At 39.5% G+C, this 26,900-nt stretch overlaps 1 protein-coding gene across 3 annotated transcripts in view; it reads right to left on the reverse strand.

The window, feature by feature from the left end:
- The window catches only part of LOC119856417 (aminopeptidase O (putative)), a 372,700-nt gene that overhangs the window by 23,665 nt on the left and 322,135 nt on the right, over positions 1-26,900 (reverse strand). For all 3 annotated transcript variants that reach the window (XM_043515026.1, XM_043515028.1, XM_043515027.1), the window contains 2 exons: positions 15,002-15,046; positions 13,191-13,307 (listed from right to left, as the gene is read on the reverse strand). In XM_043515026.1, the coding sequence (XP_043370961.1) occupies positions 13,191-13,307; positions 15,002-15,046 (162 nt within the window). The remainder of the gene's footprint in view (positions 1-13,190; positions 13,308-15,001; positions 15,047-26,900) is intronic.

Consider the following 26,900-nt stretch of genomic DNA (forward strand, 5'->3'; position numbering starts at 1 on the left):
TACCCACATATTAGGAAGTTAGTCAGTTACTAGGCAATAGGGAGACGGACTTGTGAGTGATTTATTTCTGGCTAAGGTAATGATGTCAGGACTAACTGTAGTTAGCAATTCTGATCTGACCCATTCCCCATTCTACCTAGATCTTATGTTCTTTGAGTGTGACAGATTTTCCTGCTCTGTGGTATTGTCCAGAGATAACCAGGATCTACAGCCAACATTTAACAGAGAAATGAAAAAGCACAAAAACATTAAAAATAGTAATTTCTAACAAAATTTATCTTTAGAAATTTCTCCAAGTAAAGAGTTGTGTCAATTACTGCATTAAGAGAGAGTGTTCCATTAAAAGCACAAATACAGCTACAGTCTTAAGCAGCAACAATCAGGAAACACAAATCCAGACTGTTGAAGGCACTTGTTTTTAAACACTACATCCTCCTTAACATCCTGGCAAATGTGTAAAGGCCATCACATATATACAAATACTATAACCTTTTAGATTTTATGACAAGGCCAGGCAGTTTGTATTACAGCGCTATTTCTTCCTTTACTGCCCTTCAGCATTGTATAAACAATCAAATATAGCAAAAGCACCTTACCAAAAAAGCAAACAAACAAAAAAAAAACAGGACAAATTTTAGAATTTCAGGGGACCTCTTCACCTTAGTTACCTCCTCATATGGCAGGTTTTAGAAAAATGGAACTAAGCAGTAACATTCTTTCTTTGCTGCTGTGGATAAAGAACAAATAGAAAACAATTCCATATTTACATCTCTTTCAATCTGTTCCCCACTTTCCAAATCTCACTGTGCTGTTGGGCTGCCAGAGGAGGAGCAAATTAAGAGCTCAAAACAATTAGAAAAATAGTGGATGACATAGTATAACGTGCCAATGAGGAGCCTGGAACATTTCACTAATGCCACCGAGCAGCAAATGAAATCACCTGGAACAAACATGCACAGCTGTTGGCGCCTGGAGCTCCTAGGGAATGAGGGAGGTCTACTGATTGGGGAAATGCTATTTTGAGCACCCAATAAATCTTGTACTCTAAACATGTACCTAGGAGAGCGAATGCTGATTCCAGAATTTTGTGTATTTCTCAAGTGGCTGGAAAAGCCCTCATACTTTTCATGCAGCAACAAAACAAGCCCAAATAATAGCTACAGGTGTTGAGTTAGATTATTCTTTGGGCAAGCTTACAAATTCATCCCAACACATCAACTCCGCTATGGCAGACATGAGAGCAGTCAACCCAAGGGACATTCCCATTGTCATTACTGGAAGCCTTTTTCTTCATCCTATTCCAATTTTCTTGCCTCACACCCAGCTCTGCAATGTCCTGAGCCTCATCTTTGGAAAGTGAAAGGTGTGTTATCAGAAACTACTTTTTCAATTTTCTTTTCCCACTCACTGCAGCCTCCAGAAGATCATACAACTCCATTGATTTCAATTGGAATTACACCAGGGATTAATTTGGTCCCATATGTTTAAATACAGAATAAAACAGAAAGCTGCTTTAATCTAACGGCTCTAAATTTAAATACCACAGATTTTATTTTGCCTTCCGTTTTAAAAAGAGAAAGAAAATTTAGGCAATGTGGGCATTAGGCCAAACTGCATATTCCCCTCCTCTGCCTCAATTCAATGTGTGGATCTCATCTTTATAAGACACAGGCTCAGTACAAGTGTTGTATAGATATTTCCCCAGTTATCTGCAAAGATACAATACGAAACACTCCAGTGTTTTGCTCTGCAGTCCAACATGACCTTGGCCCAGTTAAGATAGCTAGGAACTGGGACTTCTTGTCCTTAAGCAGGCTGTGTGGAGGTATTTGCAACCTGATGACAGAAACCTGCAAGTTTTGTATATAGTATTAAAAAGGTACAAATGTATGTGCAGAGGGCTACTGAACCATTTTTGCCAAAGCCCCAAGCATATTCAGAGACTGAGAGTTAGCCGGGGAACTATTCTGAAAAGAAAGTATGCTAATTCCCTCTTTCGTTAGTCTAGCAACATGGTCAGACCTTTCCTGACCAATTCCTATTCTCCAAGAAGTTTTACAATATAGAGCTGTGTTCTATAAGGATGCTTTCTAACAGTGCTCAATGACAACCTGCAGGACAGCTGGATAATAGAAGACAAGAATGAGCTTAACTTAATCATCTGGAGGGAAGTAGAGGGATAGATATTGCGTTGTAGTTCATCTGTGCTTTTACATCTGCCGGTATTTTATGATTTAGGAAAGATCAATGGGCTGAAATTATTTTGTTCTAAACATAATTCTCACTATTTTTAGGACACCAAACACCTTGTATGGTTTATATTAGCGACTGGATCTCTGTTAGTGAAATAGGATGCCACCACTTTATGGCCTTGGTTTCATAGGCAGACTTCATGTACAATGAAGCAGTTGTATAAAAATGGCAATATGCCACCCACATGACATATGATACGATCTTAACTCATTACACTCACATTTTCTGCAAACACAGTTACACTCTCGCCCCTTTCTCTTCTCCCCAAAATCTACCACCTTATGATCTTGAAATAAAGGGGAAGAGTTATGAGCTGAATAGCATTTCAACCAATTTGCTGAGGCAAGAAAAACTAACAAAACAATTTCCATCTGCTATGCAGGCAGCATACATTACAAAAAAAGTAAGCCAGTTCTGTAGGCAGGAAGGAAAGAAAAACAAACTCTCCAGTGAAGGTAGTGGGGAAATGTAGCATGAAACTGTTGGTTTAATCTAAATTCCACTTTTTGTTTCACCAAGTCTACCATAATTCACCAGGACATAAAATACAGTTCTAGATGCATCACTTCAGGATCAAATAGAACTGACAGAATCCCACCTATTCATTCCCGTTCTGTAGCATACCTAAATGGTTTTGTAGACAGATCTCTCTGTCTCATCACCTTTGTTATTGCTCTGTAGACTTGTTTCCATGGCCTCTGGTCTTTTGGTTTTATAGACCATCCCTGTCCCCATCTAGAATAAAGAACCAAGAAAGCTAATTGTGGAAATAGCTTAATAAGAAGGCTGCTTATTACTGATTACTGTTTGTGAAACACAGCTGTAAGCTTTCTCTATTGTCTCAATTAGAGTTGGCAACTTTCTAATTCCAGAAAACCGAACACCTCTGCCTCGCCTGCTGCCCTGCCCCTTCCCTGAGGATATGCCCCCTACCCCTTCCCCTCCCATGCCCCCCCCCCCCACACTCCATGGCTTGCTCTCCCCCCTGCCCTCACATCCTCATTTTCACTGCAAGGCCCAAACAGGCATATTTATTGCTTTGACTAATGTATTATGCTAAGTTCAGGATGTATTTGTTACAGGATGCTAGAGCCGGCAGCAAAACAGTCAAAGAGAGTAATTTTTAAAAAAATGAAATTTCACAAAGGTTTTCATGATTCTTTCCCTCCCCTCTTCCCATTTTTCATAACCAGCTCCATGTCTTCTGTTCACTAAAGTTATTGTAATTTTGTGTGTGGAATCAGGACCACACATTATTACAGCTGCAATAAGTCCATTAAAGGCCCAAATACAAATCCATAGAGCACAACCACAGAAATTGACACCTGTCCAGATATCTATATAAATAAATATGTAGAAACTGAGTCCCACACCTACATGCAGATAGACATGTCTATTAATGTGTACACATCTAGCATGCACTAACACATCTACCTCCACATTATTTACTATTACAATTGTTGTTTAGTTCCTAGAGACCGCAACTAATATCAGGGCTCCAGAGTGGTAGGTGCTGGACATACACATAAAAAGAGAGAGTCTGCAACAAAGAGTTTATAATTCAGCTAGACAAAGGTGGGGAGAAATGTATGATACGTTGGCTCTTCTGCAATTACCAGTCAACAACATTCATTTTTTAAGAAATAATACATTTCTTTTAGAGTTCACTTCTCTTTTAAAAACTTGTTATGAAATGAACACACACATATTTTGTCATCAATTTTTTTGTGTGCAAGCCAGCAAAAGTCAAAGAGTTAGGCTGCAAATTTTGTTCACACAGGTATACACACATGCAGCAATACATACAAAGACATACAGTCTCTTACACGCATACATGCACACACTTGCCTACACAGAGACTTTTTCATACACTTTTCCAGAGGCTGCCTAAATCACCCAGCCGGGAAGGCAGGAGGGTGGGCTGGAGGGGAAAAGGGGTGGTGGTGGAGGAGAGAGGATGGGGAGGGAAAGAGGCCAAGGACAAGAGCAGGGTGGGGATGAGAGGGGCAGTTAAGGAGAGAGGAGTGAGTGTAGGGGAGTATGTGGGGTGGATGGGGATGCAGGGGGAGGCAGAAGGCTACAGGTGCCTGATGATGTGGTGGGCACAGGGGTGTACAGGGATATAATAGGAGTGCAACAGTATATGGAGGTGAATGGAGTACAGGGCTGTGGGGGGGTGAGGGACATGGGGGGTGGCAGCTCTGGGAGGTGGTGAGGATTGATGGGAGAGTGCTGTAAGGGGTAGAGGGCTGGGATGGGTAGGTGGGGGGGACAGGACAGGACGGGGAGGGATGCAATGATGGGAGGCTGGGAGTGTGGGGGGCTGGGATAGGAAGAGATGCAGTGATGGATGTGCGAGGGGCTGGGATAGGGAGGGATGTAGTGACGGGGGGATGGGAGTCTGGGGGGGCTGTGACAAGGAGGGATGCAGTGATGGAAGTGTGGGGGGGCTGAGACGGGGAGGGATGCAGTGAGGGGGATAGGGATGCAGCCCCATTCCCAGCACTCGGAGATGGGGATAAACATACCTCAAACTCCGGGGTGCCGGCAATGGGGCGACAGATAGACTGTGGTTCACCGTAGGGCATGCACCGCTGCTTGAGCTCAGCCAAGCGAGGAGAAGAGAGCCAGGCAGCAGCGGAAGAGGTGTGTGCCACGCAACCCCTCAACAGCTGCCTACTGAGCGCCCATGCACCACACTCACGGAAGTTCCTCCCCTGCCCTGACCCAGCCAATGGGAGCTGCGCTTGCAGGCAGAGGACGGGGCTGCACATGAACCCCCACAACCGCCCTTAAGGGTAGGAGCCGAACATGCCAACTGCTTCCTGACCAAGGAGCCTGCCAGCCCCGCTGCACGGCACAGTGGTGCCACCAACCGGACAGTCAACAACCTGGTCAGGGGTCCTTACCAGAGCTGCCAGGATCCCTTTTTAACCGGGTGTTCTGGTCACCCTAATGTCAATATGTTTGTAACTAAATTATTCAAATTCTTTTAGTGAAACTTTTAAACTTGGTTTTCTCAAAAGACTATGCTCAAACATGTTCAGCCTACACAAGTATATCAAAAGAGACACTGTCAAGGTAATTAGGGTTTAAAAAATATTAACTGACCTTGGGCAGTGGGTGCACCTGGAAAGTCCCAGCTTCTGCACAACAAAAGTAGGTTTGTTGTTTTTCCTTCTCCTTTCAAGCCAATCTATCCTCTCTTCCCAAATTTTAAATACAATGGCTGATACATAAACATAATACTCTCTAAGAACAAGCAAGCCCATGAATGCATACAGGCTAGATGATATTTATTGTTAAGTTAACAGTCTCAAAGAATTGTGAGACTTCAGCCAGTTGTAATGGTAGGTCAATATTTTTTCCTAGTCTCATGGAAGTGTGACTTTTAAAGCAGAAACAGCAATAAAGTGGTGGCCCATTGTTTTGTGGCTACAAATAAAAGGCAGGAAAAAAGCAGTACGCAGGAAACAATTGACAAATGAAGGGAAAAAATGCTTTTTCTGTGGTTTGGTTACTACGAGTACAGACTATAGATTTCTGAAAAGCAACTTCCTCAAAAACAGGAGAGGGGGGAACCCCACATAACCCAATCTAACTATGCTATGGGAGAAAAGAAAAGGCATATGATTGGGTTAGGACAGGGGTCGGCAACCTATGGCACACGTGCCAAACACGGCACGCAAGTCCATTTTTAATGGCACGCTGCTGCCTGCCAGGGTCAGGAGGCAAGGGGCAGGAGCTTGGTCCTGCCTCTTCCCGCAGTGTGCTGGGTTCCTGCCCCTACTTCTCCTCTCCATCCTCCCTCCCTCAGCTGATGGCCCTTGAGAGGGAAGGGGTGGGGGAGCAGCAGAGTCAGCGTGCTCACTACTCCCCACGGAGGCAGAGAAGAAGCAGGGGCAGGGTCTTGGAGAAGCAGGGTATATCCCCTCCAGCCCCCTGCCATGAGCACCACACGACCCCAGCCCACACCCTCTGCTCTGACCCCCCCTCACACACACCCAGCTCTCTGCCCTGAGCCTTGCAGCCCCGCACACCCCCAAGGCCCCTGCCCTGAGCCCTGTACCCCCTCACACATACCCAGCACTCTGACTCCTTCACCTCTCCACGACCCCAGCCCTGACTCTGGCACCCCCACACTTCATGCCCTGACACCTGCACCCCCCTCACATGCCCCCAGCCCTCTGCCCTGAATCTTGCACCCCCAATGTACCCAGCCCCCCCCACCCCATGCACCCCCCACATCCTGACTTGTGCACCCCCACATCCGCACCCCCACCCTGAGCACCAAATGGGAGCTCCTGCACCTCCCCCCCCCACATTCCCACCTACACCCCTCCCACCAAATGGGAGCTGGCCAGGTAAGCGCTCCGCACCCAAACTTCCTGCCCCAACCCTGAGCCCCCTCCCTCATTCTAGCTCCAGGCCAGACCCTACACCCCAACCCCCAGCATACGCCTTCACCCCCAACCCTGTTCTCAGTGCACTCCCACCCTCAGCTCAGTGCAGACAGAGAGAGGACGAGAATGGCCAGAACCAGGGAGAAGGCAGGTACCCACTGTATGTGGGCAGGGCTGGGACCCCTGACCTGCAGCAGGCTGAGCGGGTCTGGCAGCTGGGATCCAGCTGGCAGGAGCCGGCAGATGGAACCCTTGAGTGGCAGCAGGCTGAGCCACTCAGCCCACTGTCTGTCTGGGGTTCTGGCTGCCAGCCCCTTGCCAGTCGGGGTCCCAGCCGCAGGCCCCGCTAAGCCTGCTGCCGGCCTAGGTGAACGGAACCCCAGACCAGCAGCAGGCTGAGCGGGCCGGCGGTGTAAGATCAACATTTTAATTTAATTTTAAATGAAGCTTCTTAAACATTTTGAAATCCTTGTTTATTTTACAACAATAGTTTAGTTATATAATATATAGACTACAAGAGAGAGACCTTCTAAAAAACATTAAAATGTATTACCGGCACGTGAAACCTTAAATTAAAGTGAATAAATGAAGACTTGGCACACTACTTCTGAAAGGTTGCCGACCCCTGGGTTAGGAGATCTAATAAGGAACAAACAGTCCCCAAAATATCCCTTAAACCTGAAGCATGGTTAGGAGACTGCAGCTTTATGCACTCTACTACTAAATTCTGCGATACTCATCCATAAAGTCATCAATGCTTAGAATATATGTCTAGGGAGTTCAGGCAGCTCTCTCTATAATTCTATCAGCCGAAGCCTCATCCCAGAAGGAGACTATGACGCAAGCAGAGCTAAAGGGAACAACGGATTTTGGCCATCTTGGAAGCCTCTTGGATGCTGTATTCAATCCGCCTACACAGTCCACACTGAGTTGCTTCATTTCCTTGTTTGGGGGCTTACAAGAAAACAGCTTCTGACCTCCAGTACAGCGGTCTGTAAAATCATGCCTATTGTATGTGCCAGGATATTCATTTGTGTATGCAAACTAGAGCATGGAACCACAAGTACTGTAGAATTAAGAAGGCCCACTAAAAACTTTGGCCATAAACTTCTATGGATCTAACTTAAGCCTTTAAAAATCTAGAAAAATTGTTTTTCTATGTAAAACTGAGTTTTTCACTAAGCTAAATTTTTTTAATAAGTGCCTACTTCTGGTAGAAAATGTTGATTTTTTGTCAAAATCTGAATCCCTGAAAATGAAAATATTTTGATACAGCTATGCTGCTGGATTGCCTCAGGAGAATTATAGTTTTATGCCCTTATGTCCCCATTCTCCTCTACGGGCTGTACACCCCTGCGGGACTTCATCTCCCATGATACACCACAGGCAGTCATGGGACATGTACTCCGGCCAAGGACTGCCTTATCACCTTGCAGGAAGCAACATGGCAAGAAGAGAGGGAAGGAGAGGCAGCAGAATAATTCTTCCATGTAATTGGCTCTCACCTGCGTAACTGCAAAGAGGAGCTACATTGCGGCAGCTGAATCACTGAAAGATGATGATGGTAAAAAAAAGCTTAGAATGTAGAAGACACTACAACTCTCTGAAATGGTTTTTAAAGGTGTATTTTACATGCTCATTTCATACATTTCATGTTACTGCACTTAATACCAGGAAAACAAAGGTACAAGTTTGTGATTACTGTGCCTTCTCCAAACGTCCCTATGTTTAAACTGGACGTGGGAAATACTATTGCAATGAAATAATTATTTACTGTAAATGTGCACTACACAAATAGGAGGGATATACTGTTAGTACAGTTAAGCAAGCGTCCTAGACCATGCAAGGTCTTAGGGTAGCGTGACTTATGATTAGTGATATGCCACTAGACCAGCCATGTCCCACATCTGGCCACAGAGACAGTGTCCAACAATGGCAGTCAAGGGCAATTGTATTATGCATATATGATTATGAAATGACATCATATTCCCTGATTGGTGTTTAAATCAGCCCATTCCTGTGTGGAGCTAATAGGGGTCACTGCCTCCCACTGTTGCCCCTGCAGCCTCAGGAGCAGCTCCATGTGAGCTGGGAGTACTCTGAGCAGATGTTTTCTCTTTCCTGTTGCAGCTGCTCAGCTACCCCAGCAGGGAGGATAGCTCTGGTAGCTCCGTTGCTTGCTTATCAACTGGGCTGTGGCAGCCCCAGAGAGAGCAAGGCAGGAGCTTGGCTGGTTCTGCTGAGTCTAGCAGAGTGCCTTGCAAAGGCCAGCTCCCCTCTACTACACAGACGTGCAGGAGAGGGGGGAAAAGAGAAGCTGAGAACCATCAGCTACTTACAGCTTCCTCGATAATCTGCCTCAGCAGAGTTTAGAGCAGCCTAGGTCTTGCTCTAGCTGTTGCCAAACAGCTGCAGGCCCTGAGGGACTATAAACGAGCTGGAGATAACTGAAGTACAGTTCACTCTAGCACAGCCATTTCCTACCCCCAATGTGCCCCATGAGAAGCTGTAAGGAGGGAGACATAGGAGCCAGTTATGTTAGCTCAGTGCCACATGAGGACTTTCCCTGCTGGGGATTTCCTGGTGTATGGCAGGTGGCACCTGCTCCTTTTGAGTTGCCCAAGTGGCAAAAAAGGGAACAGAACAAGGCAGATAATCTCCACCAAGTACTGATTCTGGTCCCTTGGTCTTTTTGAAGTCATGTTTGACCCCAAGGCTGAAAACCCTAGACACCCAAGTGCTGCACAGTGGGGAGGTGAAAACAATACTGCACAAGGAAATGACCCGTTTCATAGCAGTTTATATCTCAAAGGAACATACCTAGACATAATATTGGAGGTTTTTAACAATAGGTTAGAGAAACACCTGTCAGGGTATGGTCAAGTTATTACTTCGTCCTGCCTTGAGTGCAGGGGACTGGACTGGATTGAGGTCCCTTTCAGTCCCACACTTCTCTGATTCGATACAGTACAGTGTGCAAGTGCAAGTTCAGAAGATAAATGTTGGCTGGAACAGAAAGCATGTTCAACTGGAAAGAGAAAGGTTAATGCTTCACAAATGTGTATAAAGGCTTCAAGAAACAGAAGCTGGAAGGAATGGTCTGCGCTGTTCTCATATATGGTGAAAGGCTGAGCAATAATCATCAGTTCACCTGCAGTGTTTCTGAAATTCAGGAAAGAGATTTACATCTCCAATGAGATACATGACAGGGAAGTCTGTATTACACATATGAGTAAGCTAAAGAGTAGTTCAGGGCCAAAACAGGCTTAATGCATGTGCACCCAATCTCCATACACACTGGACTCGAGACTTTATTGTACAATATATTCCTTTTCTGCTTCTGTACTGGTTTCAGTGTTATGTTGAATGCTGCTGTGCTGAAGTATCAAAGCAGCAATCTTTATAAAGAACACCAAAGTCTTAAAAAAAAAAGAGAGAGAGAGAGAGAGAGAGAGAGAGAGAGACTGAGAAAAATGTGTTTTATCTCAATCTGCCCAGAGTGGTGAAAGCTGCCAGAGGCATTTTGTCTTCTCTGTTCTCCCCCGTTACCCATCTCTCCACAATGCTGACTGAGGTGAGATTATTCAGACTCCTTGCCAGGACTCCTTGCCTCAGCAATATAAAATCTGAAATGGATACACACATACACATAAGGCCATGTCTACACTAGTACTTATGTCAGCAAAACTTTTGTAGCTCAGGGATGTGAAAAAAACACCCCCGAGTGATATAAATTTCACTGGCATAAGCGCTTGTGTGTACAGTGCTATGTCGGTGGGAGATGCTCTCCTGCCGACATAGCTACCAGTGCTCATTAAGCTGGTTTTATGTCAATGGAAGAGCTCTCTCCCATAGGCATAATGTGGCTGTGCCACTGTAAACTTGTAAGTGTAGATATGGCTTTAGTCTACTAGCAGGAGAAATTAATATTTTTATATTTCTTCTGTTGCTAGAGTGAGGTCACTTTGCTACCTACAGTACTAAGAAAGGTGTACTGGATGTTCTATTGATAATTTCTGCTAACAGTAGGATCCATGTGCCATGCCTGTTTTAAAGAATTATACCAGTTTAGTACACTGTTGATCTGATCATGGCTAATCTCCAGCACAAGAATTAATATAACTGGAAATAATTGCTTCTTAATAATTAAGAAGTTAGTGTACATTACTGAGCTGTCTGCTGCTAGACAGGAAATGACAATGTTCTACATACAAAAAAGATCCTTAATAAAAACTGACATTAACAGCTTTCTTTTTACTTCTACGCCTGCAATTTTGAATGCTTACATTTCTAATACTCACATTGTGAAGTTTTGTTAATAAAAGTATTTGAGAACCTGTAACTATGTAGGTTTAACTATAACAGATTAATGTGCCAGCTAATCAGACTTAGACACTAACAGCTCAGCTAAAAGCTTGGATTGGAATCCTGCAATTCCATGTCCCAGTGTCTTTATAAAGAAACACTGCTCTGAACTTACTGTAGTTTGAAACATGAAAGGTCCCTTCCTTAGGTATGTGACAGTGTGTAAACTAACATTCCCTTTAAAGGACTGTACGTGTCTCTGATCTGATGACTGGTAAAACTCTAATGGTAATGTTATCTTAGTTGTACTTCTTAAAGGTCTGTTAAGCCCTCGGTTTCACCTTGTACAATAAAACAGAGATTATGCTTCTTTTGTTGAGGTCATAATTTTGCTGCAAAGACAGAAAAACTATGAAAGATCATTGGTGTGCAGTTAAGTAAAGCTACCAAAAAACCCAACCCTCATGAATTTATGCGTAGTTTAAGGAGGAAAAACAAACAAACAAAACAACCCTAAACTCAAGGTCTAGTAGCTCACAATTCACTGGCATGAAATAGAAACACTAGAGCTCCCGCTTTGATCCTACCTCCCTAGTTATTCCTCTTCCCATTATAGAACTCCTGACATTTCATTGGCATTCATCTGTGATTAAAATAGATCCAAATTCCTATAAATAGAAAAATCTGTTTGAATACTAATTAAAAATAAATCTGGCACTTGGAAACTCTGATAAACAAAAAATAAAAAGCTGAAATAAATAGCAACTGTTGAAATGTCACCTGGCAGAGTTTTTTTGAAAAAGGCTAGACTGCAGTTTGGAGTTTTTAAATTAATGTTTGGATTTATACAGGACTCTAAAACATACTACGTCTACCTAGCCATTTTATTGTAACAAACACGAGCCAGATTTCACTTTTTCCTTCCATTTTAATTACTACCATAACATTTCAATTATACATGATAAACCATGCACAGTGACCTTCTGTGGTGTTCACGGTAGTTTTTAATTAAACAGGAGTCAAATATGTTAAGTTTATCAGTGCTCCTTCATTATACTGGTATGAATATATTCTCCTCAATAACTAACTTTTGTTTATGAACATCGAACCAGCATCTACACAATGCATATTTCCTGGATTGGTTTCATTTCCTCCATCTTCTCCCAAATGTGCTTTCTCTGGACACTGTCTACTTGGGGTCCAGAGCCTGAGAACATTTACTGTTGTGAATACTGCTTACTACCACGAGCAGTTCTATTGACTTAAGTTCTCTCAGCCTGTTAAGTCAATGGGACTACTGCGCAGTAGTAGCAAGTGTTATTAAGTTTTGGATTAGAAGGGACGATATGGTATGGAAATTGTGCTTTAATGGCTGTGGTTCCCAGACAGAGTGTCTGGGTGAGGCATTGTGAACATCTTATTAGGCAGAGCCAGTTGAAACTGGACACAGAATAAAGCACAGCTCTTGCGAAAACCTTAAGCACTAAGTGATCGCTGACCCCACAGTTAACACCATGCCTCGCAGTAAGTGTTTACAGGATCAGGCCCCTAAGTATTCAAGCCCTTGGAGCAAGGATTGTGTCCTTATATTTGTCTGTAAAGTGCAACGCACATCTATATCATCATGTAAATAATGATTTCTCCCATGACTGTTAAACACATACTGCAATTAACAGATGCAACTGTAAAGATCTAGTTGCTCCTTGGAACTCATATCCCATGAATACAGTAGTCATTTTACTCTCTCAAAGGCAAACAATTAGCTGATCAAGTAGAACAAGAAATTTAGACCAAAACAAACATGAATGGTCTCACTCTGACGTCTGACATCTTATCAAAATCATACAAGTTCCAGTATACAATATGTATATATGAAGTAAGCAGTTTTAACATTTGTGTGCGCATACTTCTTAAAAGCGTGTGTACTGTTCATAGTGGAGGCTATGCAAACTGGCTGTACTAATTATTTTAGATAGTCTAACTATAGTATGCAAACATATTAGCTTATACATGATATTCACTAATATCACACATATGCACAGAGAAATACAGAGTAATGCAGGCATTCTGTACCTGTTGCTTCTTCAGTAGTACATATACACACAATTTTAGAATTCTCTAATGGAAAAAGAAGCTGGAATAACCCTGGGTCCCAATGGAATGTCAATATTCCTAGTCAATAGCACAATGACTCTTTTTAATATTGCAGTGGGACTATTAATGAATTACCTCTGCATCCTGCTCATCGAGGTGGTATGTTTTCTCTAAGCATTGTAGAATTCTGAGACATAACGTCTTCTCCTCCAACAGAGATTCCAGAAGTAAGACCAGCTGGTCCGGGAGAAGCTAAGAGTAAAATACATGTATCGTAAGAATAAAACTGCTTACTAAGCAATTAAACTGACACAGACCAAAGACAACAAGACTAGGATAACCTGTGTAATTCTAGCATGTGTTTGAAATGCTGACCTAGTACTTGATGAAGAGCTAGTTGATTTTGGAAAAACCTCAGAGTTCATGTTGTCTGTATTTTGAAAGACTCTGTTCTGGGGCCTAGTTAAGTCTCATTTTCCATGGCTTTTCATTTCTATATTTAGATCAGATCAAAATCATGTTTTCTTATTCAAACATTATCTTGGCTTAATAGGCTCTGTTCCTTATGGAATACATATGCTAAGTAATTCCATTTTGTGGAGGCTTGGTGGGGGTAGAAACAAAAGGATAATTTATAGTGCATCACTTCAGGAGGCCACCAGACATATGAATGTTTAACTACATCAGGGGTCTGTTGATTTATTATATAAACAATTTCACTGTATTCCTGCAGTGTACAAAGAAACACGATATAAATAAGTGGCATGCAGCAAAATTAAGACTGTGACAGCACATTTCTAGTGCAAAGAGTCATAAGTTATCCATTCTCATACCAAAAAGAAGGGAAAGATATAATCTCTATGCACCTATTGTGTATATATATTTAGCAGCTGTTCCTGATTCCAAATCATAACATTTTTTAGATGAACCACAGGTAGCCTGAAGAGAAAAAGCACAAGATGCCTGATGTAATGAGTGCTTAAGTGCTTCATTTAATAGGCTTATCGGACGAACAAATAAATAATTCACGGAAAGCACAAAGTAAGAATACATATTAGCTGCCAGGAAACATACTGGAAATTCAGGGTTCTGAAAGTTCTATCACAGTTTCCTAATTCATTCAAATGTTTCCCTCCACCCTCTCCCCACACCCATGTTCTCCATTCTGGGACACCAAAAGGAGAAAAAGAAAAAAAAACGAAAACACATCATCAACTTTAATTCTTGCATGCAAAATACAAACCCAGCATTACTCAGTTCTAACATTTTGCAGATTATTAAAGGACAAAATCATACTGCTTCCACTCTAATTCCACTTTTGTCGCAATTTAAGGTCACAGTCTCCCTTTCGGTCTAAGGCCTTCCTCTGCTTCTGCGCTGCCCACCACTCCACCCTGCCTTCTTAAGCTTCCCAGGTGCCAGCCAAAGGCAGACATAAAGAACATTACTTTCATCTTCTTCTCATGAAAGAAACTGCAGCCAAGGTTGATTGCTTGGACTACACAAGCCCTTACCTTACAATTAGCCTGAGATGAAAAAAGGTTCCCTCTCACTTTGCCTTGGACCCCCTGGAGGGATGCAAGTGTCAGAGAATTCCTAAATGTTTCTTTTATTTTAACGACAGCCCCTTGCATACAAAAAAACAACACTCTGGCAACAAGACCATGAAGCAATTGAGAATTTTCTGCTCAAAGACCATGAAGCAATTGAGAATTTTCTGCTCAAATCTTAACCTGTAAAGCTTTGGCAGATATCACCAGCTAAACAAGCAATGAGACATTATCTTCACTCTCAGACTGACATCGCTTGGCATTAGCACATAAATCAGATGCTAATAAGAAGGGACATAAATCACTAGCATTTTTACTATTTATTTTCCTTACAATGCATTCTTTTATTATTAAAGCTATATTCTCGGGGTTTGAAAAAAGCCACAACCTACTCACTTGTGCTAATTGGAAGATTTTCAAAGTAACACTCAAACCTGCCAACTGCAAGGAAAACAAAGTTAAAAATAGTAATAAATGAAAATAAATGTTATTAATATTTCAATTTAAAGTCACCCACTAAAATGCCCACTGAAATGTTTATTGTTTAGTCCAAGAGCAGCTGCTTCAAGTGGCTGGGGGAGGGGGTGGGAGACACGACAAACAGGAAAGACGTCTGGGAATTGGCTCTGCTTGGAAACTGAATTTATTTTGAATGTTAATAAAATTTGAAATGCTGCAGAACACCATGCACTTATTTAGAAAGCTTTCACTGCTAAACAGAAGAATAATAAGGCCACCCTTAGCTTTTAGAAACTGCAGGTAGTTGTGGTTTTCTTTTATTTTTTAAGGTTTTTCATCATATCTGTAATATGAATTCACACACAAAGTGTTATTATTTAAAATAATGCTGGGGAATCTGATTTAGGCCAACAGAAGCAAAGAAATTCAGAGGTAAGGCAATAATCATGTCCGTAATTTACCTCACTGTGCTGCATTTTGAGAATTACAGTTTAAAATTTATATTACATTTGAGCACACAGAAAAAAACAACTGAAACTTGTAGCTTCTTCTTTTCCCAACATTCTAAGTCCCTGGGATGGGACCCCGTAAGCCAGGTTACAGCTCACAGCATAATTTAAGGCCACATTATGAGCTACTAAACCGAGTGTTTGGAGCAGCAGGTAGAGGCATTAACGGAGGAAATGCTGACAGACCCAACTAAAAGTGGCACCAAGTGGGCACAGATATAACATTTTGTCCTTTCTTATTCATTTTAACTAAATTAACTGGGAACGCAAACCTATTCCCTCGGGGTTTTTTTCCCCCTTAATAAAAGGACTCTCCCTAACATGACATGTAACTTGCATCAAGATAAGGAAAGTTCCACAAAGCTTCATTGCAAAAACTATTACAAAAATCGCCAATTTGTGTATAGATTCCTTGTTTTTCCCAAATGGAATGATATGAATTACATTATTTGGTAAACCAACTATTTTCTCTCTTTTTTGTTTTAAAGACCTTTTTATAATTTCAGAAAACCTCAAACTTGGTAAATAAATATCTAGATGTCTAATCAACTGCGAACATCCTATTATTGTTTCTTACCTTGTCTCCCCCATCCCCAACCCTGATCCAAATGTTTGTCTCATTCACCTGTTGTGTCTTGTGTTTTAGCCTGTGAGCTTTTTGGGACAGGGACTATCATTTTCCATATGTTTGTATAGCACCTGGTACAATGGGACCCTGGCCTAGCTGGCTTCTTCGTGCTAACACAATATAAATGTTAAACAACAGTAGTAACAAATTGCACTTTAAGTACCAGAAAAGCATTTTAACTTCCGAGAAATCAAATTCTCTGACTTTATATTGAGTACATCAGCAGCAGCAGAAATATACTGCTATATTATACGCTATAGCAACAGCAAAGTATGGGAAGGCAAAATTTTACAGTGCCACTGTCTATTTCTACCTGGACAAAAATAAAAACAGTTTTCTGCATTAAAAAGCAAAAATTCTCGAACAAATAACGGAATATATGTCACACAAAAATGCTCAGTTTGATGTGGTTGTTAAAGGAGAAATCTTACACCAGAAAATGTGGTCAGAATTAAAACACTATTTACAATGTGTATCTAATGCTACCAGTTGGTGAAGTGGTAGTAGTATGGTGATGACAGATACAACGTCACGTACATATATTTTAAAGCAGACAGTTCTAGTCCCAACCCCCTTACAAATCAAGTTACTTTCCCAGGGCTTTTTGGCTGATTGTACTTCACTGTACAAATACTACGAAAAGGGAATGAATTAATATGTTGTGATCAAGCACACTGGAGCTTTTTTGTAATGTTCCACACAATTAAACAATATCCCAGCTAGAAGGTCATTTTCCCAATACTGTGAATCTTATTTTGCTTGTCTTGCTTTTGAAGTTGCTATCTGTACTACCTCTACCAAGGTACTGAATACTTTTGCTTTGTTTTTCTTTTCAGATAGTGTATTAAATATTGCTTCTTGTTCGTGAACTGGTACAGTGGCTTTTAAGTTTGTACAATTAGACCTTTAACTTTGAAACACAATTTTGAAAGGATGTGGCACACCAAAACTGATTTTGTATTTGAAAGACACCAAAAAGGAAAAAAAGGGACACAATCAAATGGAAAAGACAATATTTGTCCAGAAAACTACAACTGGAGATTGCAACTGAAGTAGCTTACACAGGCACTCCTGCTCTAAATACTGAGATTCAATGTTTACTAAACATCTGAGGACAAGGGAAAAAAGCTATATTGTATTTTATCCACAGCACTATAATACTATAATTCAGGTAATGCTCCAAATAGGATATTGTACTACAAGTAAATCTCAGAACTTTTAATAGTTTTTGGAAAGTTTTCACAAAACACTTTGGAATAAAATATGAATTTTCTGAATGTCACCCATAGCCTGTAAAAACGACAATGAATCTTGCCTCTTCAAAGCTCTCTCAGTGTAGCTATAAGGTCATCGGCCCCACATCCCAGAAGACCACCCATACTAAAAAGACTATTTGTCAATTCCCCCATTAGAATAATGCAATAAATGCCAGATTCACCATTTTTACTAGAGAAATGTCATTGAAACATTTGACTACTGACCTTTCACAGCCATGAATTGTGACAAAGATATATGCATTTGAGCATCCACAGCACCACTGCTTGCGTTGCACCCCTAAGCCAGGATACAAATCACTAAAGCAGTACAGCTGGTATGCTGAATATCCCGTTTGCTTCAGCCTACAGTTGAATGAAGTCATTGAAAGCCTCCTTGGAGGGGAAATGCGCCTCGGACTAATGCAGCAACCGATTGACAGTGGCGTGATTTCTATTATTACTCCATTATCACACTGGGATCTGTGCCTAAATGAGCATACTTCCTCCCTGATGCCATTTCCTTTTATCCTAGTCTAAAAGCGGATCAATGGAAGCAATACATATGATATCACTTCAATTTACAGCTACTGCCTCCCTCTCTCTCATACACAGATAGATCAATTCTTCCCAAAAATGGTTAAGAAATGCATGGGGAGACTCTTCTCCCAGAAAAGAGTCCTCTGCTATATTTGTCTATGTTACTACAGCAAGGAACTGTTTATACTGAGTGAAAACAAGGGGGAAAGGAAAAAAGTCACTACTGTACAGTAGAGAATGCTGGCTGAAATTCAACACAAACACGGCCAAAACAGAATTAAAGCTATTTGACCTTTGAAAATTATATGGAGAAGGTTTTTCGTTTTCAGAAACACAATAGAATCCAGCAGTGTTTCCTTAGTTGAAGGCAGTCCCAGAAAATGTCTTAAAAAAAATTTTTTTTTTAAAAAGATTTCCCAAAGTTAAACAGAATTCCTCTCCATCTTTCGCATAAGAAAAAACCAATCCACAGCTTTGTTAGTGAATGGAGTTACCTCATTAAACGCAGATAAGAAAGCACTGCTACTGATCCAACAGAAAAGATTTATAGGGCCTCTCTCAGCCTCTACTCTGAACCAGCCAACCAAACCAAAAAAAAGCAAGACTCTTGAGTAGTAAACTCTCTGTATGGATAATTTGCCTTTGGGGTTGTTTTCTGCTGGCTGCAATTAAACAAAAATGTTCTTAAAACAAATCTCTCCCTCCTCACAATGTCCAGAAGAAATAGGACTGAGAATTCAAGATACTACTACTTATTTAACAAACAAATTTAGACAGACCTGGTCACAGTTTACCTTAAACAATATTCTTAAATACTGTTTCTCTGTGCTGTCACTTCTTTTAAATGAAAACAGGCGATTTTCCTTCAGGGACAAAAATATGCTCAATATCAAATAGCATGCAAATTCACTAAAAACCTCCACACTCACACACAAACAGCTGTTAAACTAGTATGTTGGGGTACAACGTAATTTAAGAAATTCTAATTCTGAGAGAGCTAGTCTGTAGTTGGATTAACGCACAGAAACATATATGAAATCTACAACTGACCAAAAAAAATGCTATGAACTGAATCACAAAATTTAAAAAGGCCTATTTCAGAGACTAACAAAACTGAAGAAGCGCACAGTTTAGGTCACTGTTTACAAAATGCCTGATGTAGAAAAATCAGTTTGGTTATAATTCAGAACATCTCAAAATATAACTGGACAATCCTTCCCACCTTTAAAAAATAATTTTAATACTCTATATTGTTAATGTTCTTAACTACCATTAAGAAATATGATAAATGTTTGTCTCTATAGCACAGCCTCACCTATCTGTAAACTAGCTCTAATGGAATATGTCCCCCCATCGTGGGTGGCTTTCTCAAGCACTTCTCAGAGTATCTTGACCTTTGTTTAACAAATAGATTTTTTGTGTTCCCCCAATTTTTTTTAAAATGGGGAATGTACTGACATTTTTGTTGTTGTTTCCATAAAATATTAATATCCAAAGATTACTCCTTGAAGAAAATAATGAAATATACATCATCAAAAGTCAATATATGATGCATTTAGAAATATCAATTTTGTTACAACTAAAAGATCTTCTATCACTAGCTACAAGTAAATATGACAAATTTGGCATCAAGATAATTTATTTGACTAAGAATACATTTGCATGAGTTTTCCAATTACCTTCAGATCTGTAACATCAAAGTTTTCATTTTTTGAAGGAGAGAGTCTTACATCATTTATTGTTCTAAAGGTATTATCTGCCAAAACAACTCAATATGATTTATTCTGTCTCCTTTATCCATATGAACATATTGCTGAGTGAAGGGCTTGCAACCAGAAGAAAAGTACAAAATTATGTATGCAACACAAACATAATAATCTTGATCTCAAAGAGTTTCAATGCTCCTTTTCAAATGAAGAGAATAAAGTATGTTGGAGGTTAAACATAGTGCAATTATCAATATACAAGCAACCAAAAACCTTACATACAGTTGCATTTTATGGTGGCCACTGGGGTAACTGGAAAGGTTTTCTCAATTAATTTTCTCTCAAGTGTGCAACATTATTAGCAATTAACCCTGGAAACCATATTAAAGGAAATTATTTGACATTTTAAAAAGAGCAACCTGTAAGGGCCAGATTTTCAAAAGAGATCAGCACCCACCATTCCCACTGAGTCCATGGGGAGCTGAGCCCTTTTCAAAATGCACTCACTTCAGGGGGGATGCTGAATGGGAACCGTGCTCTTTTGAAAATCTGGCCATAAATTCTTATATTGATTAATCAGTTTGCACTTCCATAACCAATGCGGTACCATCTTTTAAACGTCTTAGGCCTCGATCCAACAAAGCTACTGGGACTACTCATATGCTTAAAGGCAAGCACATGCAGATGTCCTCTACAGAATCAGGGTCTTAACATTTTTTTTGATAGAAATTTACATTAATTAATTGTAAAGATCCATTTCCCTCTTCCCCCCAAGAAAATCAACCGATATTCACATCTGAAAAATTAAAGTTATTTTTCTTAAACATTGCAAAAAAGTATTTCTAAGAGTAGTATTAAAACAACAGAGGAAAAAAGGAGAACATAGTGGGATGTTGTACTCTCCAGAAAGATGACAACACAAGGATTTCATCTTACCAGTACTTTTAACTGGTTAGAATTAGCAATGTAAATACGTTTCTACAGTCCCTAATTTGGTACATCTTGTTGATATCGTCACTAGGCATGACCTGTAATGTTTTTAAAAGGCCAGCAGCAGTTGCTACCAGCTTGTAAGCTGAAATACCTTCTTCTTAAGCCATGGTACAAAATATTTTTCAATAATTTACTTAATGGAGGGAAGATCCATTTAAGAAGAAATTCAACATCTGCAATCTAATCTAAGTGCATTGAAATGTCATAAATGATTAAACCTATATGATCTAACAAAATGCTGAGCCAGCAGAATGGAAACCAGGTGGCTTCTAATGCAGGTTCAGTCAGGTTATATGGCGTTTTTTCCCCAGCCCTGCTTTTCACAAAGAAACATTTCATCATAACTTTATCCTTGAGCATAGTAATTCCATTTCAAAGACAATAGGCTAAACTTTTAATGTCTATTCTATCCATATACATTTCACACCGATTATTCTGTATAATCACACATACTGTATGTGTAGGCAGATCCATTACTTTTTATTCAGGATTAAAAACATATGGGAAATGGAAGAGATTTGATTTAAACCTATAATGGGAGATAAACATATTTGGTACTTACTCATTGTGGTGAATCAGAGGACATTTAGGCAAGCGTTGTGTAATAGTCTTATCAGGCCCAGTGCTATTAAATACAGTGGGTTTGGCTGATGTTAATATTGTAACTGCAAGGGTATATCTGCCAGAATCTCTGCTACACATCCCTATTTTTAAGGTTTAATAATTCAGCCATAAACATTTAATCCAGGCTGAAATTTGCTAGACCAAAATTGTGATTTGACTTGGCTATTTTAAAATTCCCATAGTGCAAAGAGAAATTTAACAGTTTGAGTTGGGTTTTGTACATTGTTAGTCTATGAGGAGGGCTAGAGTTTTTTTTATTTTTTAAGTACTAAAGGTAAGACATTTGGAACACTGAGGGTTTAAAAACAGACGTACTGCATATCAAGTAATAGAATATAAATGGGACACTGGACCCCATTCTGCTTACCTGACTCAGATGAAAATCTCTCCAATATTAAAGGTGGGCAGGAGTTGGTCTTTTATGGGTTAGACTATGGGTTTCCATAGCAGTTTCTCCACAGAGATATGCTTTTAATAATTACTTTTAGCTCCCGATAATGGATATGATTCTTTACCCACTAATGCAGTTTTACACTGGTGCTACTCCATTAACATCAATGGAATTACATTAGAGAATCAGCTTCTGAATTGTTTTTAGTGAAAAATAGTTAAAACCCAACACTTTTTTGTGACACTGGAAAAATACATTTTACGGGTAGTTTTAGTGATAGTAGCAATCAAAGTGAGGAAACACAGAAAAGGGTTGGGAGCAAGGGGAAGAGAAGGGATAGCAGCAGAAAATGCACTTTAAAGTATATTACATTAAAAACTGATGAATTTGATCATGAAGAACATATATGCCGTTTAGATGCCAAAAATCTACTCTATTTTCACTCTCAGGGTTGGGATATCAACAGAGCTCTGTGGTCTATTAAAGTACTTATAAAACAGAGGTCATTATTTATTCCAAATATTTAGTATATAGGCATATGAACACACAGACACAAGTGTAATTTTTCATATTTCAAAAACATATCCAATAAATTCCTGCAAGTCTCTCTTACATATGCGCACACACCTACTTATCACAAAAGTCTATATGCTTTCATTTTAAAGCACTATTTGATTTATCTATCAAGTGAATCTTTTTCCAGAATTGTTTTTCTTTCCCTTTATTTAGACATATACCTTACATTCACTTACACCTCTGTCACTTATCCTTGAGCATATTTACATCAAGTACAAACCCTTGCAATTGCATTTCCAGACCTAGGCAAACAAAATTTTCCAACTGAAATGGACTCAGTTCATTCTGTTTCAAGTACACCCTCTCAATGGTCTTCTCACCAAGCCTTTCTAAGTCAAACACCAGAACATCTGTTATGTCCTTCCTTTGTTCGAGAGTTTTTAGTATGGGATTACTCAGGATGCTTGCCCAAAATATCATAAATGACCACAAACTGAACACAGAAGTTCAGGAGGGGACTCTGGCTGAGAAAAACAACACTATACAAACTCCCGCCCTAATATTTAAGTTATTTATTCTGAAAAATGCATACAAAAATAATTAAATTCACTGCCTGCCCTTCACTCCCTCACACTATTTTCCATTCAGAGTGGAGTAGAGTGAAGTAATATGTGTAAAGCTTATAGTGTCCTGTATTCCACTCCTACTCTGTGTACCTTTGGATCCCATTCCAGAAATTTTATACCCTGGCTTAACTCAGAAAAGTTTTATGTGGAACAGGATGAGGCATTAAATTACTATGGGCCACCCTCTAAACTCATGGTAAGTAAACAAGTACTAGCAAATCGTATCAATAAAACACAGGAGACTATCAACCTGAATGAAGATTTTATTTATTTTTAAGATCACTCGCTACGACTGAAATTCCTCCAAATAATGTTTTTTCCTGACCGTAATGAAAGACTATGTGGGGGGAGAAATTGCTGATTTATAGCCCAATCCATGCTCTTTATGCAAAAAAACCCTCCCATTGACTTCAAAGGGAAACTTACTTGTATAAGGAGTAATATGATCAGACCCTTAAGTGCTCAACTTACACACAAATGTAAAAATAAAACATTCAAAGATGAGCAGACAATGCAGAGAACAGCAGGCTGATTGCACAGTAGTTGAGCATTATTTGTGTACTATTGGCTGACTAGCCCCTGAATTAAGTACTGTATTTCATTGGTAATTCAGAAGTTTAACTACTAATGGAAAAAGTTGATTGAACAGTAGGTTTTAGAAGGAATTAAAAACATTGTGCACAGTGACAAAGCATGCAATTCAGTCACAGAAAAATGTAATCCAAGTAATTACTTATTAACATGTTCATCTTAAACTCGTCCTATCGTTGATAATGCCTGAAGCCAAACATCTGAAATGAAGCCTTATTTTCTTTACAGGCACGCTCTCTATTTCCAGAGTCTACATGCTCAAAATCATTCAACAGATTTATGTCTCAAAAAGCAAACAAGAGAGCGCTCCTCTAAACTGGCTCCAGCCCGAGTGGGAACGTCTATATCTACACTGCTGTTGTTAGCGCCGTAGAGTGAACCTGAGTCTGTAGACCCTGGCTCTGAGACTCACTGTTGCAGGGTTGTTTTTTATTTATTTATTTGCTTGTTTGTTTGTTTGTTTTTGCGGTGTTGACATATGTTTAGTGACTAGTTATAGTAGTGAAGGAAGGCCCCATAAGTTCCTTTTCAGATGCATTTGTGCAGCTATGGTTAAAACAGAGTTGAAGTTTCCATTACAAACCTCAATTCTCAGGTGTTAATAAATCAACTATAAAAGTTCCATTCAGGAAGAAACTTGGCAAAAAAGTTCTCAGCCTCAGAGTGATTATTTTTTAAAACATTACTGAAAAGAAAATATCCATGAAAGCTTACTGGTTTAAGCTGGATTTTCTGAGCATGTATAACCAAAAATCTAATTTACGAAGAATAAAATTTAGAAAATTATTACTATGTGATTCGTCTATGTGATTCGTCTAAATATTTTTAGTATATTTAGTTAAGGCACTAAACTTTGAAAATGGCCCTGGTAAGATACATGCACTGTATTTACTTCACAAAGCATTTAAATAAACATTTTAAAAAATCATAAATATATGTACTTAGCATATACATATGTATGTGTTTTTTTAAAAACTGGGAAATACATGGTAAGTTAGGAAGCTGAAATGGATACATTTTCTTGGTAACATCCAGTTAATCATCTGCTTTTACCTTTTGTTTGTGTATAAAACCAAACAAAGAAACAAAAATAATAAAAAGAACCAAACCAAAGACACTGCAAAATATGGGCACAATCCTGAAAATGCTTACACATGTGCACGAGTAGTTCAACTGAAAGGAATGGAACTATATACATGAGTATTAACGTTTGCAGGATTGGGCCCCTGCAGTGCCCATTTTGGAAAGGAATTACAGGATTTAATAAGAAATTATTAATTCCTACTGTAGAATGTTACAGTATGGATATAATTATCTCTACAAACTGCTTAAAATGTTATCGAAAGGCTATCAATTTCTATTCAATTAGATTTTTAGAGTAATTTCTATAAAGCTGTGCTTAATTTCTGTAGAACCTTACTGGATTTATTAACTTCTACACAAGTTTACAACGGTATGTCCCTATTCTTAGCTTCCACTTCTATACATATAACAGTATATTAGAGCTTGAAGCCATTTTGTGCACTGCTGTCATCGACTTCAATATCAAACCCCTGTGAAGCACTCTTTTATACACACAGGACCCAGTTGTCAAATGTGCTGAGCACTTACAAATCTCGCAGAAGTAAATCGGAACTGCAGATACTCCGTACCGCTGAAAGTTAGGTCCACAATAATCACAAACATCTGTACCATAATGGTATGGGGGAAGCAGTGTTCTCCGAGTTCTCTAGCTTTTCCTCAGTTTACTTGGCAATCTCATTATTTGACCATAGATTTTTATGCTTGAACACTTCTGGGCTGGTATCAGATCAATTTTCTGCCAATAGGAAATTAAATTCTCTTTCAGATCAGCTATCTAAATCAATTGTCAAATGTTATTTCCGGTTTTGGTCATTGTCTGTGAATATTAGTTACAGATTGAGATATTGGTCAAATACACCTCTACATAAAACAAGATATTCGCTTTAATGAAGAACAAAATGGAAACTATGTCTTAGATTATGCTAAGACCACCTAACCAGCTCTTGAAAGAGATCCATTTAGAAATGTAGGGATATTTACATACATATTTAGGTATCTTATCCATTAAAAAGTTAACCAGAGATGAATTTCTGAAAAGTGTTCTTAAGAAAGTTGCATATAAAATGTGTCCCCACAGTAATTTGCTAAATGAATCTTAACCGTAATATGGATACCCAAGATGGTACCAGCAACTTCAATGCACACTTAATTTTGAAGCGGTTTATAAATATCTTTCAAATGCCTTACAACAAAGCTGCTCATATATTAAAAATTATTGGGAATGGGGAAAAAGGGCGAGGGGTAAGAGCATATACCCAAGTTTAAATCTTATTACTTTAATATTACTTAGACTCCGCAAAATTGATGGTGTTTTCTTTCATAAAGAAAATGCCATTGAAACAAACAACTGATAGTCAAACTAATATTTTTCTTCTAATAATTGCTTTGGGGAAGTGGGAGAAAAGAAAGAGGATGTGAATGGAAGTTTACTGATATTCAAAACAGGTTCTGTAATAAGGAACAGCAGGTATCGTATGGTATGTGACATAGTAGACACGCAGGTTTAAAAAAACACCACCACCACCAAAAGCCTGTGGGGGAAAAAAGCCTTACTTACTATTGCTCAGCATTCCAGTCAGCTGGCTTGCTTAGAATCCTTTCACCTGACAACACCTTGTGTGCCTGACAATATTCTACTAATACTAAATGCATGAGCCCTTCTTCTCAATCCAAAACCAATTCCAAAACAGTCCTGTAGTTGCTCCACCCTTGAAATTACAGATTGCTGCTGGTGATCAAATTCCACCTCTCCCTTTCCCTCCTTCCCCTCCACACCCTCCATATTCAGTTCTTTCTTAGGACAGTCCTCTCTCACCCAGTAATTATGTTAATTAGAAGGTTTAATTTCAGCATTTAAACAGGGTACAAGCTAGTTTCAACACATTCTTCAATTCTAATGGCAATAACAACAAAGGGTAAAGACTTTGTCCAGTGCTCAACACACTAAAGGAGGCATGCTAAAGGAGACAAACCCATATGAATCTTTAATTAAAACATTACCATTCACAGGGGAAACAATACCACCTTGCCCACTGTGACAAAAAAGATATCGTTCATTAATGGAGATTATGAGCTAAATTCATCCCAGGTGCAATTCTATTGCCTTCAAGGAAATACACACAGGATAAATTTAACCCTTCATTTTAAAATTTGATATGTTTTAAGAAGACTCTGAAGTTTACCAGTGGTGGGCTGGTAGTTGTTGCACATATTCATTATAATTTTGAATTGTTGTGCCAAGATTTATGTACAATTTCAATTTAATAAAATTAAAAACAAACAAACATGGCATGCCAGTGAAATGTATTTTGTAATTTAGTGCTGACAGAGTACCAGCAGCGTACCAACTCCCATGTGTTTACACTAAAACCAGAA

The sequence above is a fragment of the Dermochelys coriacea genome, chromosome 5 (assembly GCF_009764565.3).
Source record: "Dermochelys coriacea isolate rDerCor1 chromosome 5, rDerCor1.pri.v4, whole genome shotgun sequence".
Classification (NCBI taxonomy): Eukaryota; Metazoa; Chordata; order Testudines; family Dermochelyidae; genus Dermochelys; species Dermochelys coriacea.